The 17,187-nt window shown below is 54.3% G+C and overlaps 3 protein-coding genes across 3 annotated transcripts; 1 reads left to right on the plus strand and 2 right to left on the minus strand.

Annotated features, from left to right (window-relative positions):
* Positions 1-13,713: 13,713 nt before the first annotated feature.
* Positions 13,714-14,924, minus strand: SPRG_03058 (hypothetical protein). Its single transcript, XM_012341639.1, has 3 exons — positions 14,577-14,924; positions 14,463-14,526; positions 13,714-14,419 (listed from the first exon to the last, which is right to left on the minus strand). The coding sequence occupies exons 1-3, from the start codon at positions 14,895-14,897 to the stop codon at positions 13,758-13,760; spliced, it is 1,047 nt and encodes a 348-aa protein (XP_012197029.1). The 5' UTR covers positions 14,898-14,924; the 3' UTR covers positions 13,714-13,757.
* Positions 14,925-15,230: 306 nt separating this feature from the next.
* On the plus strand, positions 15,231-15,699 carry SPRG_03059 (hypothetical protein). Its single transcript, XM_012341640.1, has one exon. The coding sequence runs from the start codon at positions 15,284-15,286 to the stop codon at positions 15,626-15,628; it is 345 nt and encodes a 114-aa protein (XP_012197030.1). The 5' UTR covers positions 15,231-15,283; the 3' UTR covers positions 15,629-15,699.
* A 32-nt stretch (positions 15,700-15,731) lies between these two features.
* On the minus strand, positions 15,732-17,187 carry SPRG_03060 (hypothetical protein). The gene is made up of 6 exons (XM_012341641.1): positions 16,989-17,187; positions 16,574-16,940; positions 16,462-16,528; positions 16,289-16,398; positions 16,076-16,241; positions 15,732-16,028 (listed from the first exon to the last, which is right to left on the minus strand). Exons 1-6 carry the CDS (start codon positions 17,124-17,126, stop codon positions 15,776-15,778), a joined length of 1,101 nt encoding a protein of 366 aa, XP_012197031.1. The 5' UTR covers positions 17,127-17,187; the 3' UTR covers positions 15,732-15,775.

The following is a 17,187-nucleotide window of genomic DNA, read 5'->3' on the forward strand; positions in this document are numbered from 1 at the left end:
CTAAACAGAATGCTGGCCGTTTTCATGTTTGAGGAGCGCAGTGCCACCAATTTCATGGCGGACGTCATTGAAGCCCACGAATGCGCGAATGGCTGCGTGGAGACGATTACTGGCGACGGATTGCGGCGGGGAATGAACGAATGGCGGTTTTGGACCCGCCAATCGTCCATTTCGCCAGCAATTCGCCCTCTGAACGGACGCTTTGTGACGTAAATCGCCCGGATACGGCAACTTGGATTCGTAAATCGTCGTGTGCCACGTTATCCGGACGAATAATGCGTTCATCCGCCCCGATAATTCGTCCGTGTGGGCGAATAAACAGCTCATTTTAGACCCCCACCCGCCAAAAACGCCGGTTTTCACAATAAATACAAGAAGCAGTACATGATTCTCGAGAAAGTCGTCACGATCTATAAGCTACAGTAGGGCTGTGGTATCTAGAGACTCTACGAGCCGCCATATCGGGTCGTACACAAGGCATTACTGTTGAAAAAAGGTTACCAGCATCATTGCGCAAGCACACATTGCTGGGTTGATGTTCTCCGCGAGTACGCTCGAGTTCAATGCTCAGCTCTGGACTCGGCACCAACGATTCTAATTGGCCAAAAAACAGCGTGAGCGGGCCAAACTGACCAGTGCGGGTGTTGCGTTCGTGCAGTGCAACACCCGCATTGGCTACAAGGGTTTTGCGCTCGCTCATTGGTAGAAATTCAAGCTTATAGGCACGTTAATAAGGTACCACAGAGGTATTCAAAAACCAGCATGACAACAAGAGCTGAATGCCATGTTGCTCAATTGCCGCGCGCATTGCACCGCTTGCATAGTACCGCTTGCACAAGATCGCCACGTCATATCGAACTTCCTCCTTCTTCTCTTCTCTTTCTTCGATTTAACAGGCACACGTGTGTTATAGTCCCACCACTGAAGGGGTAGTCGCCAGGCCTTCTTCGCGGCGCTTCCCAAGCGCTTTAAACCCGACGCAGAGCACATTGTAGGCTGTGACTTCAGCGTCATTCCTTCCGGGGCGCCCTTGACTCGTTCGAGCCGTGGCCGGAGAACCTCCAGGGGGTTGAGCAGCTCCTGCGCTGGCTCAGCGAGCTCCGCCTGGTGGACGCGTACCACCAGGACTACCCGCCACGATCTCGTACACTAGCCCGTGCCACAGAAACATGTAAGATTACATTTTTGTCTCAGAGACTATGTACGTTAGCGCACCGACCAAGTTAACACACGTACACGCCAACACGCGCTCGGACCACTCGGTTTGTACGTTTGAGTTGTCGACCCGAGCCACACAACAAACGGGCCCGTGGCGCACACGACATTGGCTGACGCAACCACCCGAAGCGGCCGCGATTATCGACGAGTGCTTGGACAAGTTCTTGGACTCGGTCTCGTTCGGTCCGGCCGTGGCCTGCTTTTACGACAGCATGGTCAACGACATGCGTACCCAGCTCCGCATACTGCACCGTGACCGCGTCGCCGCCGACACAGCCCCCGACGAGCGTGAGCTTACCGTCGCGCTGGCCTACCTGAACCGCCACCCGTGCCAAGCCATCGTCGGAGCCATCCTCGACATCAAGCAACGTCTCAAAGAACCCAATGCTCAAGTTTAAGAGCACATGACGGAAGGCTTTCATCCTGTGCTTCACGCCATCTCGCAGAAGCCGCCCAATGCACCAAGTACCACTTGAGGTCTCCGTCGATGAAAAAGCTGGGACCGGACTCGATCCACCAGATGCGCGACGCCACCGGTCAGGCTCGTACCACGCCGCAGGAGATCTCGCAGGTCCTGCATGGATTCTACACGTCGATCTACGCCGCCGAAGAAGGACAGGACGCCCACGAGGTTGACCAGTCCATGGACTCCACGATAAAGACGCGCCTCCCGACCGACATGGTCCAGCGCCTCAGAGCGCCGGTACTGGCCTCGGAGCTCTACGAATGCATCCAGCAAGCATCGCGCCGCAAGTCGCCTGGCCCGAACGTGCTGCCCTACGAAATACTCAACTGGCGCCAGCCAAGTGGGCCAGCGCGCTCGAGCTCGTGTTCAACCACGCGCTCTTCGAGCAGGCAACGCTCACACCGGACCAAATCCAAGGCACGACGATCCTCTTGCACAAGAAGGGCGATCGCGACTGCCCTGCCAACTACCGTCCGATTAGCGTAATCAACAGCGACGTCAAGATCCTCACCGCCGTCTTTGGCCAACCGGCTGCAGCCGTGCGCTGACCTCTTGGTACACACAGATCAGAACGGCTTCATCAGAGGACGTCGATCATGCACAACATTGAGCGGCTGGAAGGTCTGCTTGAGTACGCCCGCCGCCACAAGCCCGAGGCAGCTATCGCGCTCCTCGACTTTGAAAAAGCTTCTGACCGCGTCGACCACGGCTACTTGCTCGCGGTGCTCCGCAAGTGGGGTCTCCCGCGGCGCTTCTGCACCATGGTGCAATGATTGTACTCGGGACGTCGATCCAAGATCGTCGTCGACGGTGACCTCTCGCTGCCCTTCTGCATAAAACGGGGTGTACTCCAAGGTGACCCGCTCTCGCCACTGTTCTTCGTGATGGCGCTCGAACCGATGTGTCTCCAGCTCCGCAACCACGCCCAGGAAGGCCTCCAGATCGACTCGACGACACACGTTGTCAGTTGTTTTGCCGACGACTCTCAACTGTTTGCGACTAACGAAGCCGCTCTCCAGCGCCAGCTTGCGCTCGTAGACCACTTTTGCAGGCTCTCGGGATTGAAGCTGAACCGAGACAAGACGCAAGTCCTCACGCACTCGCCTCTGCCCAACCTGCCGACGCTGCAGCTAGTTCAGCTGTCGAAGCCGACCAAAGCGCTTGGTATTCTCGTAGCTCCGAACCTGCCGCGCAACGCTCGCTGCGACTACGCACTGAGTCGCCTGCGCGACCGGTTGCTCCTCTGGCGACACACGTCGACGACCTTGGCCGGCAAGGCCATCATATTGCAAGCGGTCTGCCTACCGGTCCTCTGGTACCAGCTAGCGTGGGTCGCACCGGACACCACGACGGCCGCAATCATCGACAAAATGATCCTCCAGTTCATCAACGGGGAGCCGCCGGTCATCGGCGCGGGTGCGCAAGGCCACCGGCTCCTCCATCAAAGTATCGTCTTCGCGCCAAAACATCAAGCCGGCCTCGGCCTCAAGCCGGCGCTTGTTACGTGGTCAGCGCGTCACCGTGGCCACTCGCTACGCTACATGCAGTCCAAGCTCACGACGTCCCCGGTTCCCGGCCTGGTCGTCACCAAGCATGGCTGTCGTTGCCAACGCCTACGCGCCGTGGGGCAACTTTGCCGATCTTGCCTTCGCCGACCCGTTGCTCCCTCGGATCCGGCGCCTGCTTACGTCGAAGGCAGTGCCCGACCGGTTCAAGTTCATGCTCAAGTACTGGTTCGACATTCGCGTGGGGTCGAGCACGCTTCCGGCGCCGCCGCCGCTGGTTCACAAACAACCGCTTTGGTCCAACCCGTTTCTCCCGGTAGATAGCTGTAGTTACATAAAAATACCACAAGTTGGCACACTCGGTATGCACGGACGATGGCCAAGATCGGGATCACTCAAGCCCAGCACGTCCACACCTTGATGGTCGCCGCAGCCCCGACGGAGACGCTCGCGGCAAGAACTCTACGCCTCATCCAAGCGGTGACGGCAAAGTGCCGCGGCCGTGACTTCGGCCCACACGTGATACCGAACGACAAGTGGCTCGGCTAGCTCGCTACGACTGTAGACGCCTTCACGTGTGGCCCCGTGCCAAGACCGACTTCCAAGCCGCCATGGCTGGTTCGACTCCTCAAGGTTACCAAGCCGTTGACCCTGACGACGCCCGCCGAAGCTCGGCAAGGACGCGCTTGCACGTGCTGCGCATGAGTGTAGACGTCTCTGCCAACATTGCCGCCGTCCGCTTCTTTGCCACGCCCAACGCACCCCGTTTTTAGGCCGCACCCCGTTTTTAGGCCGGACCAAGATTACGTTGCCGATCGTCCTGCACCGCGACCTCCAGTCGTTGACGCCGTCTCAGTTGCTGGCGACACTCGAGGATCTCAACAAACTGCGTCGCTCGCCGCCGACGGCAAAGCCTGGAAGGCTTTTACACAGCGTGCCGTCATGGGCCTCACCCGCGACCGCAAGCGTCCCCGGGTGACGACAGAAGAGCAAGACGAGCCCCCTCGCCGCCGCCTGCGCAGCCACGGCCCGGCGAACGAATAATGAAGAAGAAGATTGCTAGTCTCTACACACTGGTCTCTACGTATGCGAACTCTTTGTAACAACGAAGATAGCGCGAAACACGTTCATACATATATTCAAAAGTTCCTACCAGCTCACCCCGCACGGGACCTGTTATCTATTGTAATAGACGACCCACTTCAACAACAACGGATGAAAGGCTTGAGCACACCTCGACGTTGGTGTGACAGTCGTACTTCATGAGCAGCGACGGGTTGTATGAGACGACGTGCTGGTTGGCCACAGGGCCAGTGGAGCCATGCACAGTCTCTCGACGTCGATAATCTGGGTACTAGAACTTGATCTCGGCAAGTCACGTCTCCGCTTGAAAGCGCGCGGGATAGCGCCGCTTGCACTTGTCGTCCTTGATCCAGCGCTCCGGGGAGCATGTGTGGATCATGTTGGTCGTAACGATGCTGTGCAGACGCGGCTGCGTTCCAGAGTCTGGCAGCTCCGCGCATACAATACGCGCAAAAAATACGGCCAACGTCCTCGGGTATGTATGTACTAGTACGGATCTTGTCCTCGTCGGCGATCATGATCAAAATGTGGGCGTGCAAAAGTCCGCGCTTTTGAAACTCGATGACGCGAATGAAAGCGGTCACTCGACCAAGCGCATGCTTTTTGCAAAGGTCTTCCTTCTTCAATGCACTTCAGCTTTTGGATAAAAATCCGCGTGACAATGTCGAAGCGATCGGTGGCAGCCATGTTGTTGCCGATGTCGCTCTTCTGTCTCGCGAGGAAGTTCTTGCACTCGGCCCATTTCGGATTGCAAGTGACCGTGACGAAGAGATCGGGCTTGCCACACTTGCGCACGATCGCCATGGAGTCCTGGTAGCACTACTGCATGTGACGGTCGCTATCGGTAAGCGATGATGGAAGGCGGTCTTGATGCCGATGAAATCAACGTTACGACCTCGCGCAAACGCGTCGGCATAGTTCTGGTAGGAGTCTTGGTGGAGCTTGCATTGGTTGGCCTCGAGGTAGCAGACGGTTCTCCTCGATCTTGGCGAACTGGATCACCGCGTACGCTTGGACCCGCCGGTTCATGACATGTGGCATCGAGTGGCTCAAGGTCCGCTGGTAGAGCAAATATATGGCGAAATCGAGCATGGTCACCTTCCGCCGTCCCTATGTCTGGCCGACGGCCCACCGAGGCTCGGCGAGTGAAAATAAGTAGAAATAGCAGCGGGTCGTAATGCTTGTTGATCTCTAAAATGCGAACGAAAGGCCTGGTTGGGTCGACAGGCCAATCCGCCCCGTGGACGACAACGTCGAACGCCTGGCCTCGATGCACACGTGATATCCGAGTTAGTCGCGCCTCGGTGAGCGGGTCGCCGAGCTCGGATCTGGTTCGCACTGATAAAATGAAGCTTCTCTTTAGACTCTGAGTCGTTGTGCCATCGATCAAAACGGCGATCTCGTCCGCGCTGAGCATGTTGCCGGTACCACCGGGTAGCGAGCGCAAACAATGGAAGCCTGAGGACTGTTGTGACCGCGCAGGATCTCGTCGGCGTGCTTGTACAGCTTGACGTACGGGCTGTGCTGATGCAACATATTTTGCATGACGGCCATACCTTGTCCATCAAGACCGTCCGCCAAGTTGGGTCCGCGGCATGTGAACGCGTAACGGAGTTGAAGCTGGTCGAAATCATTGTCCATTACGCAGACCTGCGCGCAGCGCCGAGCGCATTGAGCACGGCCGGGAAACGTCGTTGGCTTCAAGGTGCCAAAGTTATAAACGACTGACCTTGAATGGCGTACGCTATAGGCGCGCCGTTGAGATGCACTTCCTTGCCCTCGACACTTGTAAACTGGAAAGCGGCGTTATACCGGCGGAGGTTCTTGGCGACATCTGGTCTGCGGAGTAGCGCAACGTAGAGGTCGAAATAGTTGATGTCTGCCGCACGTGAAGCTGACCCTGCAAGGATCGTTGTCGTGGTACTCGCAGCGTCGGCGACGACTGCGTGAGAGGCCAAATTGGCGCTTATGGGCCATGGTGGATAATTCATTCGGACTTCCCTTGTTGTAACATGTCGAGTGTGGTTTTTGTAACTCGCAGATGACGACCGTTTCGCCACGCACACATTCTCCACACCGGCTAGGCCATTTCGAGAGCAGTGCGAGTCGACACAGTAGCCCTCGGACGGCATGAGGCGAGCCTCGCAGAACTCGCAAATGTAGGTAAATGGCTAGAGCTTGTGCATGGGCACAGTGTCCTCTTGGAGGCTGTCGATTGTACTAGCCGGCCGTGGCTCACTGGACGGCGAGGACGTGTCTTGTCGATGCGCCGCCGCTGCCGCAGGAGCAATCGACTGACTTATCATGTGCATGTTGGACGTTATGTGTAGGCGCGTTTGTGGCCTGGGGCGCAACCGTCGAGTCACCGACACGTCGTTGGTTGTCGTCGTTAACGTCAGAGTCGTCAAACCAACGCTCGGGCACATTAGCATCCGAGTCGATATCCATCACTGCCTCCGGATCGTACTCGTGCTCGGAGGAAGAATCGACGGGGTTCTTTGCTCGGCCCTTGCCCTTGGGCTTTGTCCATTTGCTATTCGACGCCAGTGGAGTAGGCGGAATCGCTGTTGGCGTGCGGTCTGCTCGCGACCGTTTGGCAGGACGGGATTCTGTGCCTCTCGTCGACGCGACGTGTTGGCCTGGCCGGGCCACACGGCGCAACGATTCGGGAAGCGGTGGTGGTGCGGACGTCCACGGCGTCAGCGACGCCAGGTGTTCGAGTGGTCGAGCTGCACGGCGCTAGGGCTCTTGAAGCAGAGGTGGCTCTGATTTCCATGGCTTCGTCTGTGGTTCAATAGTCTTGCGCCCTCATGCCAATGGCGCACGTACGTCACTGGACACGTTTCGGAGTGGCTGTATCCTCGGGTTGTTAAACGAGTCGCTCTTGCGGCGAAATACGCATACCACGCCTAGCAGGTAAAGAAGCAGACCCTTGAGGTTAAATCTTACACGACCAATGCATCACCTTGCATAAGTCCTGCAGCTTCTTTGTTGCCCTCTGAATTAAGCACCACCACAATGCTCTTTGCTCGCCGCCTGGCTTTGCGTGCAGCAGCAGCCTTTTAAGCGCGTGGCCTCTATTTGTTCTTGCTTCCTTTGCTTTGTCTCTCGCCTCGCGCTTCTTTATTCTTGCCTGGTACTTATGTTGCACTGACCGCTTGCGCTCGCAGACCGAGGAGATGCCAGAAGTAGGAAGTAGGAACCTCTCAGGTCATCACGAAGCAGCGAGAACTCAGATTTGATTGGCATGTCGGAGCAGAGGTGAAGGCGGGCTGATGCCGTCATACCTTTATGGACCAAACTGGCCGGAAAACTCTGGTTTCGTACCGTCGAAATAGTGATTTCACTATAGCCCATTAACGACCGGGTGTTCAAAAATGTCCGGAAACAGCACACCATAGAGAACTTAAAGAGACAACTCTTTAGGCGAAATAAAGAGGTGTACACATGGGCGCAGGGGTACATAATAGGGGGTGCTTCACGGTGGGCCTATTTTTAAGCATGGCCAAAACATTCTGTTGTGTCGCGGGTGCGATCCGCCAATGAAAGTTGAGACGGATATGATAATTGGCCGACTTTGGACCATGCTCGAAGGTGCCCGTGAGGTACCTTCGCAGACCGTCGCAGAGAATTCCTTCCGACTGCACCTTTCATTGATCCAATGTACGCCGTGTCAAAATTCCGTCCCTCGTGCGCCCTCGGTCACTCGCCAACTCGATGCCTTTAGATGCTCACTCAGAATCTCGTTCAATAGGCAACGTTCTTTTGAATTACCTCTAGCCCACTGCTCATAAAAAGATTGTAAAACATTAGCTCGTAGAGACGATCATGGCACGTCGAATGGTTCCTTTTGTACACGGCAGCAATGCTTCCTGCGTCTGCTAGCGCCATGGAGCTGGCTGTGGCCGCGAAGATCGCTGCTCTTCATAAAATATTTAAAGTCATTATATTTTGACAAAAGTCGTTTTTTACTATAAAAATACTTCCTCAAACCGAAGCGCGTCAAGTAGCTCGAAGTCCGACGCAAGCTGGATTTGCCCGTAGCATCCAAGAACGTCCTACACATCGACTTTATCTATCCTAATCGCATGCTTCATCGTACATATATCACACTACTCTATGTTATCGTTTACTCGTCAAATAGTGTTTGTTCGGACCAACGCGATCTTCCTTTCCGGCTCGCAGCGGAATAAGGCAGTATCTCCCGGCAGGTCGGTTCGGCGCTTTTGAATAAAAATATCTTGAAGTTTGTAGCGTGAAGCACCCTCTATTATGTACCCCTGCATGGGCGCTACGCGCAAGATTGCCTGTGGTAGCGAAAATGGAAGCTCGCTTCGCTAACAAGAAAGCAGGCAACTGGCGAGGCGAATTCTCCAGATCAATCAGACCTTGGTCAGCCAGGAAGGGGGCGGCAAACACGTTTAGATAAAAAAAACCCAGGTACACCATCTCTGGACGCACCTGGATCGGACCAACCGAGGCGAATCCAACGTGGCCGCGAAGCGGCTCAAAGAGTGAAGCGAGGGCGCTCATGCAGTGCGAAATGCATTTGTCTGCGTAACGCACCAGTTGACGTAGTCGTGCATGCTTTGTAGGGTTGCCGAGGCAGTTTCGACACCGAGGTGGAAATCCGGACATTGCGGGAAAAATATCCCAAATCGGTATAGTGAAAGCATATTTACTGACACTCAATTCAGTTTTTTTAAGCCTCACGACGTCGCCATGCTAACAATATGCTGGGAAGCGGCTAGATGAGCGGAGCGAGTCCACTTTCCGCTTAGCAGCTGAGACGAATGCAGCTAGTTTGCTTTGGCAGGGCGTCCATGTATGGCGGCGATGAGTGTAGCAAGCTACCCATCCGAGGCTTGCCGGTACTCACCAACAGTTGGTCACCAAGTCAATGAATAATTGCGCCAAGCGTGTGCTGTGCTGCGGCAGCTACGAGCGAGGGGATTGAAGTGCGCACTGCGTTGGCCGTTCATCAGCGTAATGCACTGGTGTGCGTGACACTCTGTACAAATGTTTCTCCCCGTAGATATATAAAAGTACAGTCAAAATATTCACTTCGCATCAGAAATGCGTCACCACTAGACAAAAAAGTGATCTCTTCTTCACAAAATATCGCTGTCGCTGCCCGTCTTTAAAAAAACACACTCAAAATAGACATAACATCAACGCTCGCTTTGCCCATCTCATAATCTTCTCGATAAAGAAGTTCCTTTTGCTACAACCAGAAAACGTTGCGTGGATGCGATGTTTTGGCGTTTGCAGATGAGCTCGGCATCCAAGCGGGTCTGACAAACACCCTTCAAGTGTGTTCTGATCATCAACAAGACACTGTAGGCTGCATAAAGCGGCGGTACTGTCATCATTATGTGATTTGCCTCCTATGCGCAGAACCAAGTGTAGCGTGGTGCTCACTGCTCTTGGTTCACGGTCTTAGAATGTACCCTGGCAGTCGCTGTTTGTGATCTTTCTGTGCGAAGGCACCATCGCATTCCTTCTACTTTCTCGTAGTGTCCACTTTCGCATAGGTGTCTTCAACTGCAGCTCTTATTCACAGCTAGCGATGTCTCTTAACGCACTAGAGGTTTGCAACGCATAGAATTTTCGGACAGCATCTATCACCTCTTTGCATCCCTCTCTACTCTGCCATTGAGTACGTATACAAGATGTACAGTTATTCATACATCAGAAGCGCATCGCATTGAATACATCGGACATTTCTTAAGATAACGAAACCTCTATTGTGGCAGTATATGACAGGCAATCCTTGACACGCTACTGAACAGTGGAAGTTCCAACTGTTCGTAAGATTACTCTCAATTAAATTTCGTCACCCGGGATTGCGCTGGACGCGTAGATGGTAGCAAAACTCAAAGCAATCAGAAAGACTCTCTTCCCGACACTACACACCAATTACTAGCATACTATCAGCCCGAAGAATATTGCGCCTAGAATAGAGTGTGACCGTAGGGCCACACTCTTGTCAATATTTTTAAACAAACGTTTAACTGATAAAAGACGACGCTTAGAGAGTCAGAATTCGATAGAGTACAATCTATATCGCTTAATTCTTTGTCAGGCGGTGTTTTACCGGGATTACCACTATGGGTTTCTTTTCTAGTATGTGGTCCATCGTCAAGCTACTTGATCGACCAGCAGCGTCCGCGGTCGTGAGCCAGACCCGAGGTCCACTTGGATGCGACCGTGGGCAGACCTGGAGCTGCAGCACCCGAAGGTACACAGGGGGTGCTCACTTGAACTCGCGGACTGATGGAAGTCGTTGGCTTGGTGACCAACACTGGTCGAGTTGTTTTGTTTTGGCGTCTTGGTCGGTCGTCGTACATAAAAGTGTTTTGGTTTTGGCGCTGGGCATGTTGACTCGTTTTTCTTCTGGAGGCATGGAGCTGGGCGGTTGTCTTGATACATTTGTTTCCGTTTTTGCGGCGTCGCGCGTTGGATATGTTTTCTTTGTTTGGTTTGATGTCTGGGTACGTCGTCTTGTACAGCGTGGCGATGAGCTCCTCATCGCTCATCATCGCTTGGTCTGATGGCGCGGCTCGCAGCAGGCGAAGGCGTCGACTGATGAGGCCTCCTTCTGCCGCGGCCTGGATGACCGACGGCCGCGCCTCTCAGGACATAAATCCATCAAACGTGTTTGCGTTAAAATCAAATTAGCAAAAACTAACTCAAAATCCTAGTAAACGTAGTGAATAGTACGTCTAAATGTGTGCTGCGCGCAACGAGCGGGCGCCATCGGAGCGACCACCGACCGCTGACAGCCGCCAGCACTTTAGAGGACGTATGACATAGAGTGCACAGCACAGAGCGCACAGCACGCCATAGCTCTGCGGGCGACGCGGCAGAGGCTAGAGGCCTCTTTACCGCCAACCCGCAGCAGCATGCTGACCCCGATGCCGTATGCCGCGAGGTCGACTGGCGCCATACTAATGAAGACGCCAATTTTTCTGTGTGGTAATAGCGGCTCTGGGTAGAGCGACGTATCAAAACTTTCGCTTGCATGGTTCCGGTCCATTGAATGCGTCGCGATTGCCCTTGCATCTATGGGCCTCACTGCACTACACGGCGATACCATCATTCATAAGCACGTCTAGCTCCTATTGTCGTTCAACGCCGAAAGGACCTTTGTGTGAGAAAACACAGCCAACTTGCCGCGTTGCTCCGCAAGGCCGATTTCTTTGTCTGGGACGAGTGCCCAATGATCCACGAAGACGCCATTAACGCCGTTAATATCATGCTCAGAGATGTATGCAATTCGAATCGACGTTTCGGCGGCAAGACATTTTATTCTCGGGTGATTTCGAGCAAATTTAACTGGGTCACACGTTGTCGCTTCGGTCAGCGTCAGCGCCATAATACTTGCGCTATTGCTTGTAGCTCAGGGTGCGTTCGGGACGCCCAATGCACGTGCTTCTCACGTACTTCGAGCCATGCTACGTTACTTCGTGAGCATTTAGTTCGAATCTGGACAACTCGGCGTACTAGCCGCGAAAGCATGTTAGAAATGGTGTATTTTTCGATTTTTCAGCCCTCAATAGATCTCTAAACCAAAGATTGAGTATTCAGTTATATGGGGCCCACTTGACAAATACAACTATGGCTCACTATATGCGGCCAGTTCATCGACAAGGATCTTGTTTCTTGCGCTGGGACAGTCTTTTCTACGATGTAGATTAAGTAAACAACGAAATCACTCTGTAACAACAGAAGATGCAATCAAAATTCTGAAATTTCCGTTATTACGTCCACAGGTGAATTTATCGCCTATTCTTCTGCACGCATCAAAACAATCGAGTATTGTCGGAATTATAATACATGCCCTCGGTGTCGTATTCGAGGGTGTTGGGCCATGACGCTTCCAGGCGTTCCTTGCGCCTCTGGCGGTACTGGCGGTAGTTCGTCATCGTTTTCGCGTGTACTCTTCGTTGTCGGCCGCACGTTTTGTCAGCGAGGACCACCCACTGGTTGTCGTACTCGTCGAGAAGCGGGCCGTCGTCCGTCATGCGTTTTACAACCGGCAGCTTTTCGAGCTGTCAAAGATGAAAGTCGACGCTGGCCTCCGAGATCGCGATGTTCGACTTGCTGCCTGGCTCCGACGACGTGACGTCGATGGCTAGGCCGTTGGAGAGGACCGAGGCATTAATCTTTATCCCGTCGAGGCCGCGCTACGTGGAAAAGTACATATTCTTCTCGGCAAATGACACGACTGGAGCGTGGGTCTGTTGAAATGTTACGAAAAAGCATGGGATCGAGCCCGAGACGAGGAAGGGGACTCTGTGGGATCATCGCTGATGCGAGAAGAGCAACCTAGAAGTTATGACAGCGCTATCAGTACTATGTTAGCCATAGTACTGATAGCACTGTCATAACTTCTAGGTTGCTCGTGCTAGACAGCGTGCTGGTAGTTGTCGAAGAATCACCCTTCTCGGGCTTCAGCAAATCAAATACCTCGGTTCTGAAAAATGGCTCTCTTTTCCAGAGCACCGCGGAAGCCACCACTGCAGCGAAGTAGACCTTCGTGAATATGAACGTGTTTCGCGTTATCTTCGTTGTTACAAAGAGTTCGCATACGTAGAGACTAGCAATCTCCTTCTTCTTCATTCGCTCGCCGGGCCGTGGTTGCGCAGGCGGCGGCGCGGGGGTGCATCTTGCTCTTCTGAAGTCCCGCGGGGACGCTTGTGGCCGCGGGTGAGGCCCATGCTGACAAGCTCCGTAGATTCCTTCCAGGCATCGCGATCGGCGGCAAAGCTACGCAGCTTGTTGAGGTCCTCGAGAGATGCCAGCGACTGAGGCGGCGTCAACGACTGGAGGTCGTGGTGTAGGACGATCGGCAACGTGATCTTGGTGCGGCCTAAAAAACGGGGCGCCTCGGGAGCGGCAAAGAAGCCGGCGGCAGCAATGTTGGCAGGGACGTCTTTCTCCAGGCGCAGCACGTGACCCAGCAGGCGCCAGCGTTTGCGGGCGACGATCTCGCTCAGCGGGACACTGTTGCAGCGCTTGTAGAGCGCGACGTCGCCGAGCGTGAAGTACCCGAAAATACAAGCTATGGCGACATCGGCACCCTCTAGAGCATTGAAAAACCTTCAAGACTCGACAAGAAGTACAACTGCTTCTGTGGTCTCTAATCTCTAATATTTGACTAGGGGGGAGGTAGCCCAGTGGCCGTCCGGCCGCTTTCTTACTTGGCTTTTCGGCTGGGCTCTCTGCTCCTTTTGTGTGTATTGAGTTGGTTCATCATCGCGCAATGCAACCTTTTTGCATGGCGTGGAACAACCATATTTTTAATGACATGTATATAGATGGTCGCTCTATAAACTTCGCACCCTGGGCACATGTCATATAACCCTTGGTGTCAATCAAAGTTCCGGGTAAGTTCTCTCTGTGCTAATGTACAGTACATCGGTACTATGCATTTGTGCATCACTTTCGTATCACAATGTTGAGTAGGAATTAAAAAACGCCTATGATATACCACCGGGTATCGGCAACAATTTGTCTAGAGCTGTCACGAGTGCTTTATCGACCTTCATATAATGTACAATGACAACGTCGAGGTCGAACGCGTGGCACTTCGCGACGGCGACGGCGATTGCATCAAGAATCCACGCTGTCTTGTTTCCAAAAACGCCGCCCCCGAGAACAGTCAGAAATACTTGGGTCGATCCGGTGATTGAAGCGTTGATGATGGCAGCCCACAGAGTAGCTTCGTAGCTGGCGCGAAGTACGAGGCTGGCAAAAGGCGCCCACGCAGTTGCCGAAGCGTACGAGTAACCACACGAAATGGCCGAGCAGTACACTTGTGTGACGAGTTGCTTGTCACTGCTGGGGCTGCTCGGGCGGTACCTGGCTTGGAAAGGCACTTCAACGTTCCAGTGGACACCGACTTTCAGCGCATTCTCAAGATCATCCGTGTTGGCGGTCTCGAGCACGTCATTGAGCCGCTGTAGGCTCGCATTCGTAGCATCCGTGTAGCCGTTCACGACGCGGAAATACTGATGCCGTTCATTGTCGAGCATGTCCTCGACATCTTCGAGATTATTGATCTGGCTCGCTGCTCTCTGTCCTTGCTGATCGGCGTCTGGCGACGCAAAGTAGTTGCGGAAAACGGTTCCTGGACCCGCCGCTACAGTGAACCTTGTTAGCGCAATCGCCGACTGTACGTGTACCGATGGCGCACGCTGGCCCTTGTGTCATATCATGCGCGTAAATCGTGACGCCGTCCTCTGGTCGCTACAGCAATTATGAGGACGAGTGGTGGCAACAGGAACGGCCTCTCGTACCGCTCGCGGGTGGGCAAATTCGAGGCAATTGAACTGGGAAGCGGCCTGGAACGTCGCGTGCCGATTTCGCGGATCACAGTGCAGCAGGAACACGTCTTTCGATGCGGCGTGGGTAAGGCGGACGTGGCCGAGACGCCCGACGCACATTGCATGGTCGCGTAGCGTTGCCAGCGATAGGCACTCGAAAGTACCAATGTCGTACGTCTTGCCGTTCGTGAGGCTGCACAGCTGCGTCTCGTTGACGATCTCAAACTTGGCTTGGACCTCGTCGTAGGCCAAGCCCTTCTCTCGGAAGCCGAAGAGGGTCTTGAACCATTCCATTGCTCAAGCGGTCGATGTATGTCAGCGATGCCACGGAGCCAATTGGGCACCACGTACCTGCTCTAGCCAATCCCACATCAGCTTGCCCATTTACGTAGTGTCTTTACCGACATACAAAAGACGAGAGTCTCAGTTTGCAATTCACAACGGACATCTTCCTTGATCTCTCATAAATGACGGTTGAGAAGCTCGATTATAAGCATACTAGTGTCAACAACTTCGTGGCCCAACTGAGATAAAAATTATCAACTGGGACCGGGTGTACCTGTCGCTTAGAAAAACCGGTCCTGGGAAATACAAGCACTCAGGAACCTTCTGCCAAGAGTGTATGTAGCGAGGAGCTGCCCGTTGGAGCTTCATAATCCATCCAACCGCCTTTGAGAAGGATGGTCTGCCCTCCCAGCTACGCCGTCCGTGTCGCCATCCGCAACGCTAGCGCGACGCCCATCTCTGTCGAAGCCGTCTTTGGCTCCGACCACCAAGCGGCCGATGGCAAGGACTTTATCCGCGAACGCGTGACGGTCGCGCCGCATGATACCATCGTTCTTGGCGAGCACGAATACAACATGGGTTCGTGGACTGCCCACGCCGCCGTGTACGCCGTGCACGCCACGCACCCGCAGTCGAACGCGCGTGCGACATGGTCGCCGCAGCTCTCGAGCGGCATCGTTGACGTCGTGACGGTCGAGCTCGGTGCGGATGCCCGCAACGTGACCCTGCGCCAGTGTTAAGGATAACAACAATAGCACCTGCATTCCGTTGCCAAGACTATCTTGATACGAGTCCTGTCCGAACTACGGTCCTACTACAGTGTGCTTTTGGCAAAGCGAACGTGGAAGGATCCATCATTGATCAATTGGTACATAGTGTTTAAAATCTCACACGAAGAACGATTCGCGCTTGGCACTTGCTCCGAGTTTGATGGCAGCGGGACTTGCGTACGCATGGAACTGCTGTCCAAACTCTTCTCGCTGCGACGGACTTGTCGGTGAGTGGTGCGTCTCCTCGGACGAGTGATCATATAGCTGCACGTGCTTGCCAAACCCACGATCGAAACTGCCAACGAACGGTCCGTCAATAGCCGCGGCTGACGATCGGAACGATGCAGGCGCAGCCGACGACACGGTGGGCCTAGATTTGGGTAGGTAAGCAATGTGGGTGTAATAACACATACGCACCGTGGCGGCTGCTGTGTTGCGCCTTCGGAAGCTGTGCGACGACGGGGTGCAGAGCAGACACACAGATCGCCCTCGTCATTTGCCAATGCAGAGTCGCCGCGGGCGCGGGCAATTTTTGCCCGTCGCTGCTCAACGATGTAGTCGTACGTCGTGGATCCGTTCCGGCCTAAGGTTGATGAAATGAGCACAATGAGTGTATCAGTTCGGCCGTACAGAGCTTGATGTGAAATATTACGAGCTGCAGGATAGACACCGTCGATGGGACCAGGAACGCTGAGTAGAGGCCAAGCAGAATCTTGACGGCGACGAGAGGAAACATGTATCTACATGAAATAGCCATTCAGGCCGTCCTCTTTTGCGAACGCAAGGTGTCGCGCGCGTTTTACCCGTCGTTGGTACAAACGTTCGTGCCTGACGCTGGAGTCCCATCCTTGCATCCGTACGTCGCAGCGCCTACGCACAGCACGTAAGAACGAGAGATGAGTGTGCCCAACGCACCATTGCTAGTAATCGATGTCGGGTCAGCAAACGAGGTGGCAAATAGGTAAACACCGACCGCGAGTTGAAACATCGTAAAGACGAGTGTCGAACAGATCAGGACGAAGAAATAACGATAGTTGTGGGCGCCGACGCAGTTGTTCAGCCACTTGCAGTGGTGGTCGAACGTCGCGACGCACTTTTCGCAAAGGCGGCAGTGGCGCGATCGCTTATCGACGTACTTTGTGCATACGTTGCAGTACAGCAGGTCGTCCGTGATCTGCGCAGGACTGAGCTCGGCCTCGGTCAGAATGTTTCTGTCCGCGGGGTTGATATACGTGCAGAGACCCGCTAAGACCATGATCAACACACCGTTCGTGCCGTAGATCTAATGTGAAGAGCGTGTGGTTCGGCACCACGAGAGTATTGAGCGTACCACGCCCAAGACGATGGCCAGCGTCGCCGGCAGGAAGGGCACGTAGAAGGCGAAGAAGCCGCCGAGGAGGACGGGGAAGGTGACCCATGCCACGACCTGCAGCAGGTCAAAGGGCGCTTGCCAACCATTCGTACGCATCGCTCGGCGCGGGCGGGGTCGCGGCCTCTTCGAGAATGCATTACTCTTCGACAGACGTGTT

The sequence above is a fragment of the Saprolegnia parasitica genome (assembly GCF_000151545.1).
Source record: "Saprolegnia parasitica CBS 223.65 unplaced genomic scaffold supercont2.7, whole genome shotgun sequence".
Classification (NCBI taxonomy): domain Eukaryota; phylum Oomycota; class Saprolegniomycetes; order Saprolegniales; family Saprolegniaceae; genus Saprolegnia; species Saprolegnia parasitica.

Coding starts and splice junctions, on each gene's coding strand:
- SPRG_03060 (XM_012341641.1), bottom strand. CDS start 17,126: ATGCGTACGAATGGTTGGCAAGCGCCCTTTGACCTGCTGCAGGTCGTG. Junction 16,941..16,988: donor TGGCCATCGTCTTGGGCGTG/GTACGCTCAATA, acceptor TCTTCACATTAG/ATCTACGGCACGAACGGTGT. Junction 16,529..16,573: donor GACATCGATTACTAGCAATG/GTGCGTTGGGCA, acceptor TGCTGTGCGTAG/GCGCTGCGACGTACGGATGC.
- SPRG_03059 (XM_012341640.1), top strand. CDS start 15,284: ATGGTCTGCCCTCCCAGCTACGCCGTCCGTGTCGCCATCCGCAACGCT.
- SPRG_03058 (XM_012341639.1), bottom strand. CDS start 14,897: ATGGAATGGTTCAAGACCCTCTTCGGCTTCCGAGAGAAGGGCTTGGCC. Junction 14,527..14,576: donor AATTTGCCCACCCGCGAGCG/GTACGAGAGGCC, acceptor TAATTGCTGTAG/CGACCAGAGGACGGCGTCAC. Junction 14,420..14,462: donor AGGGCCAGCGTGCGCCATCG/GTACACGTACAG, acceptor GGTTCACTGTAG/CGGCGGGTCCAGGAACCGTT.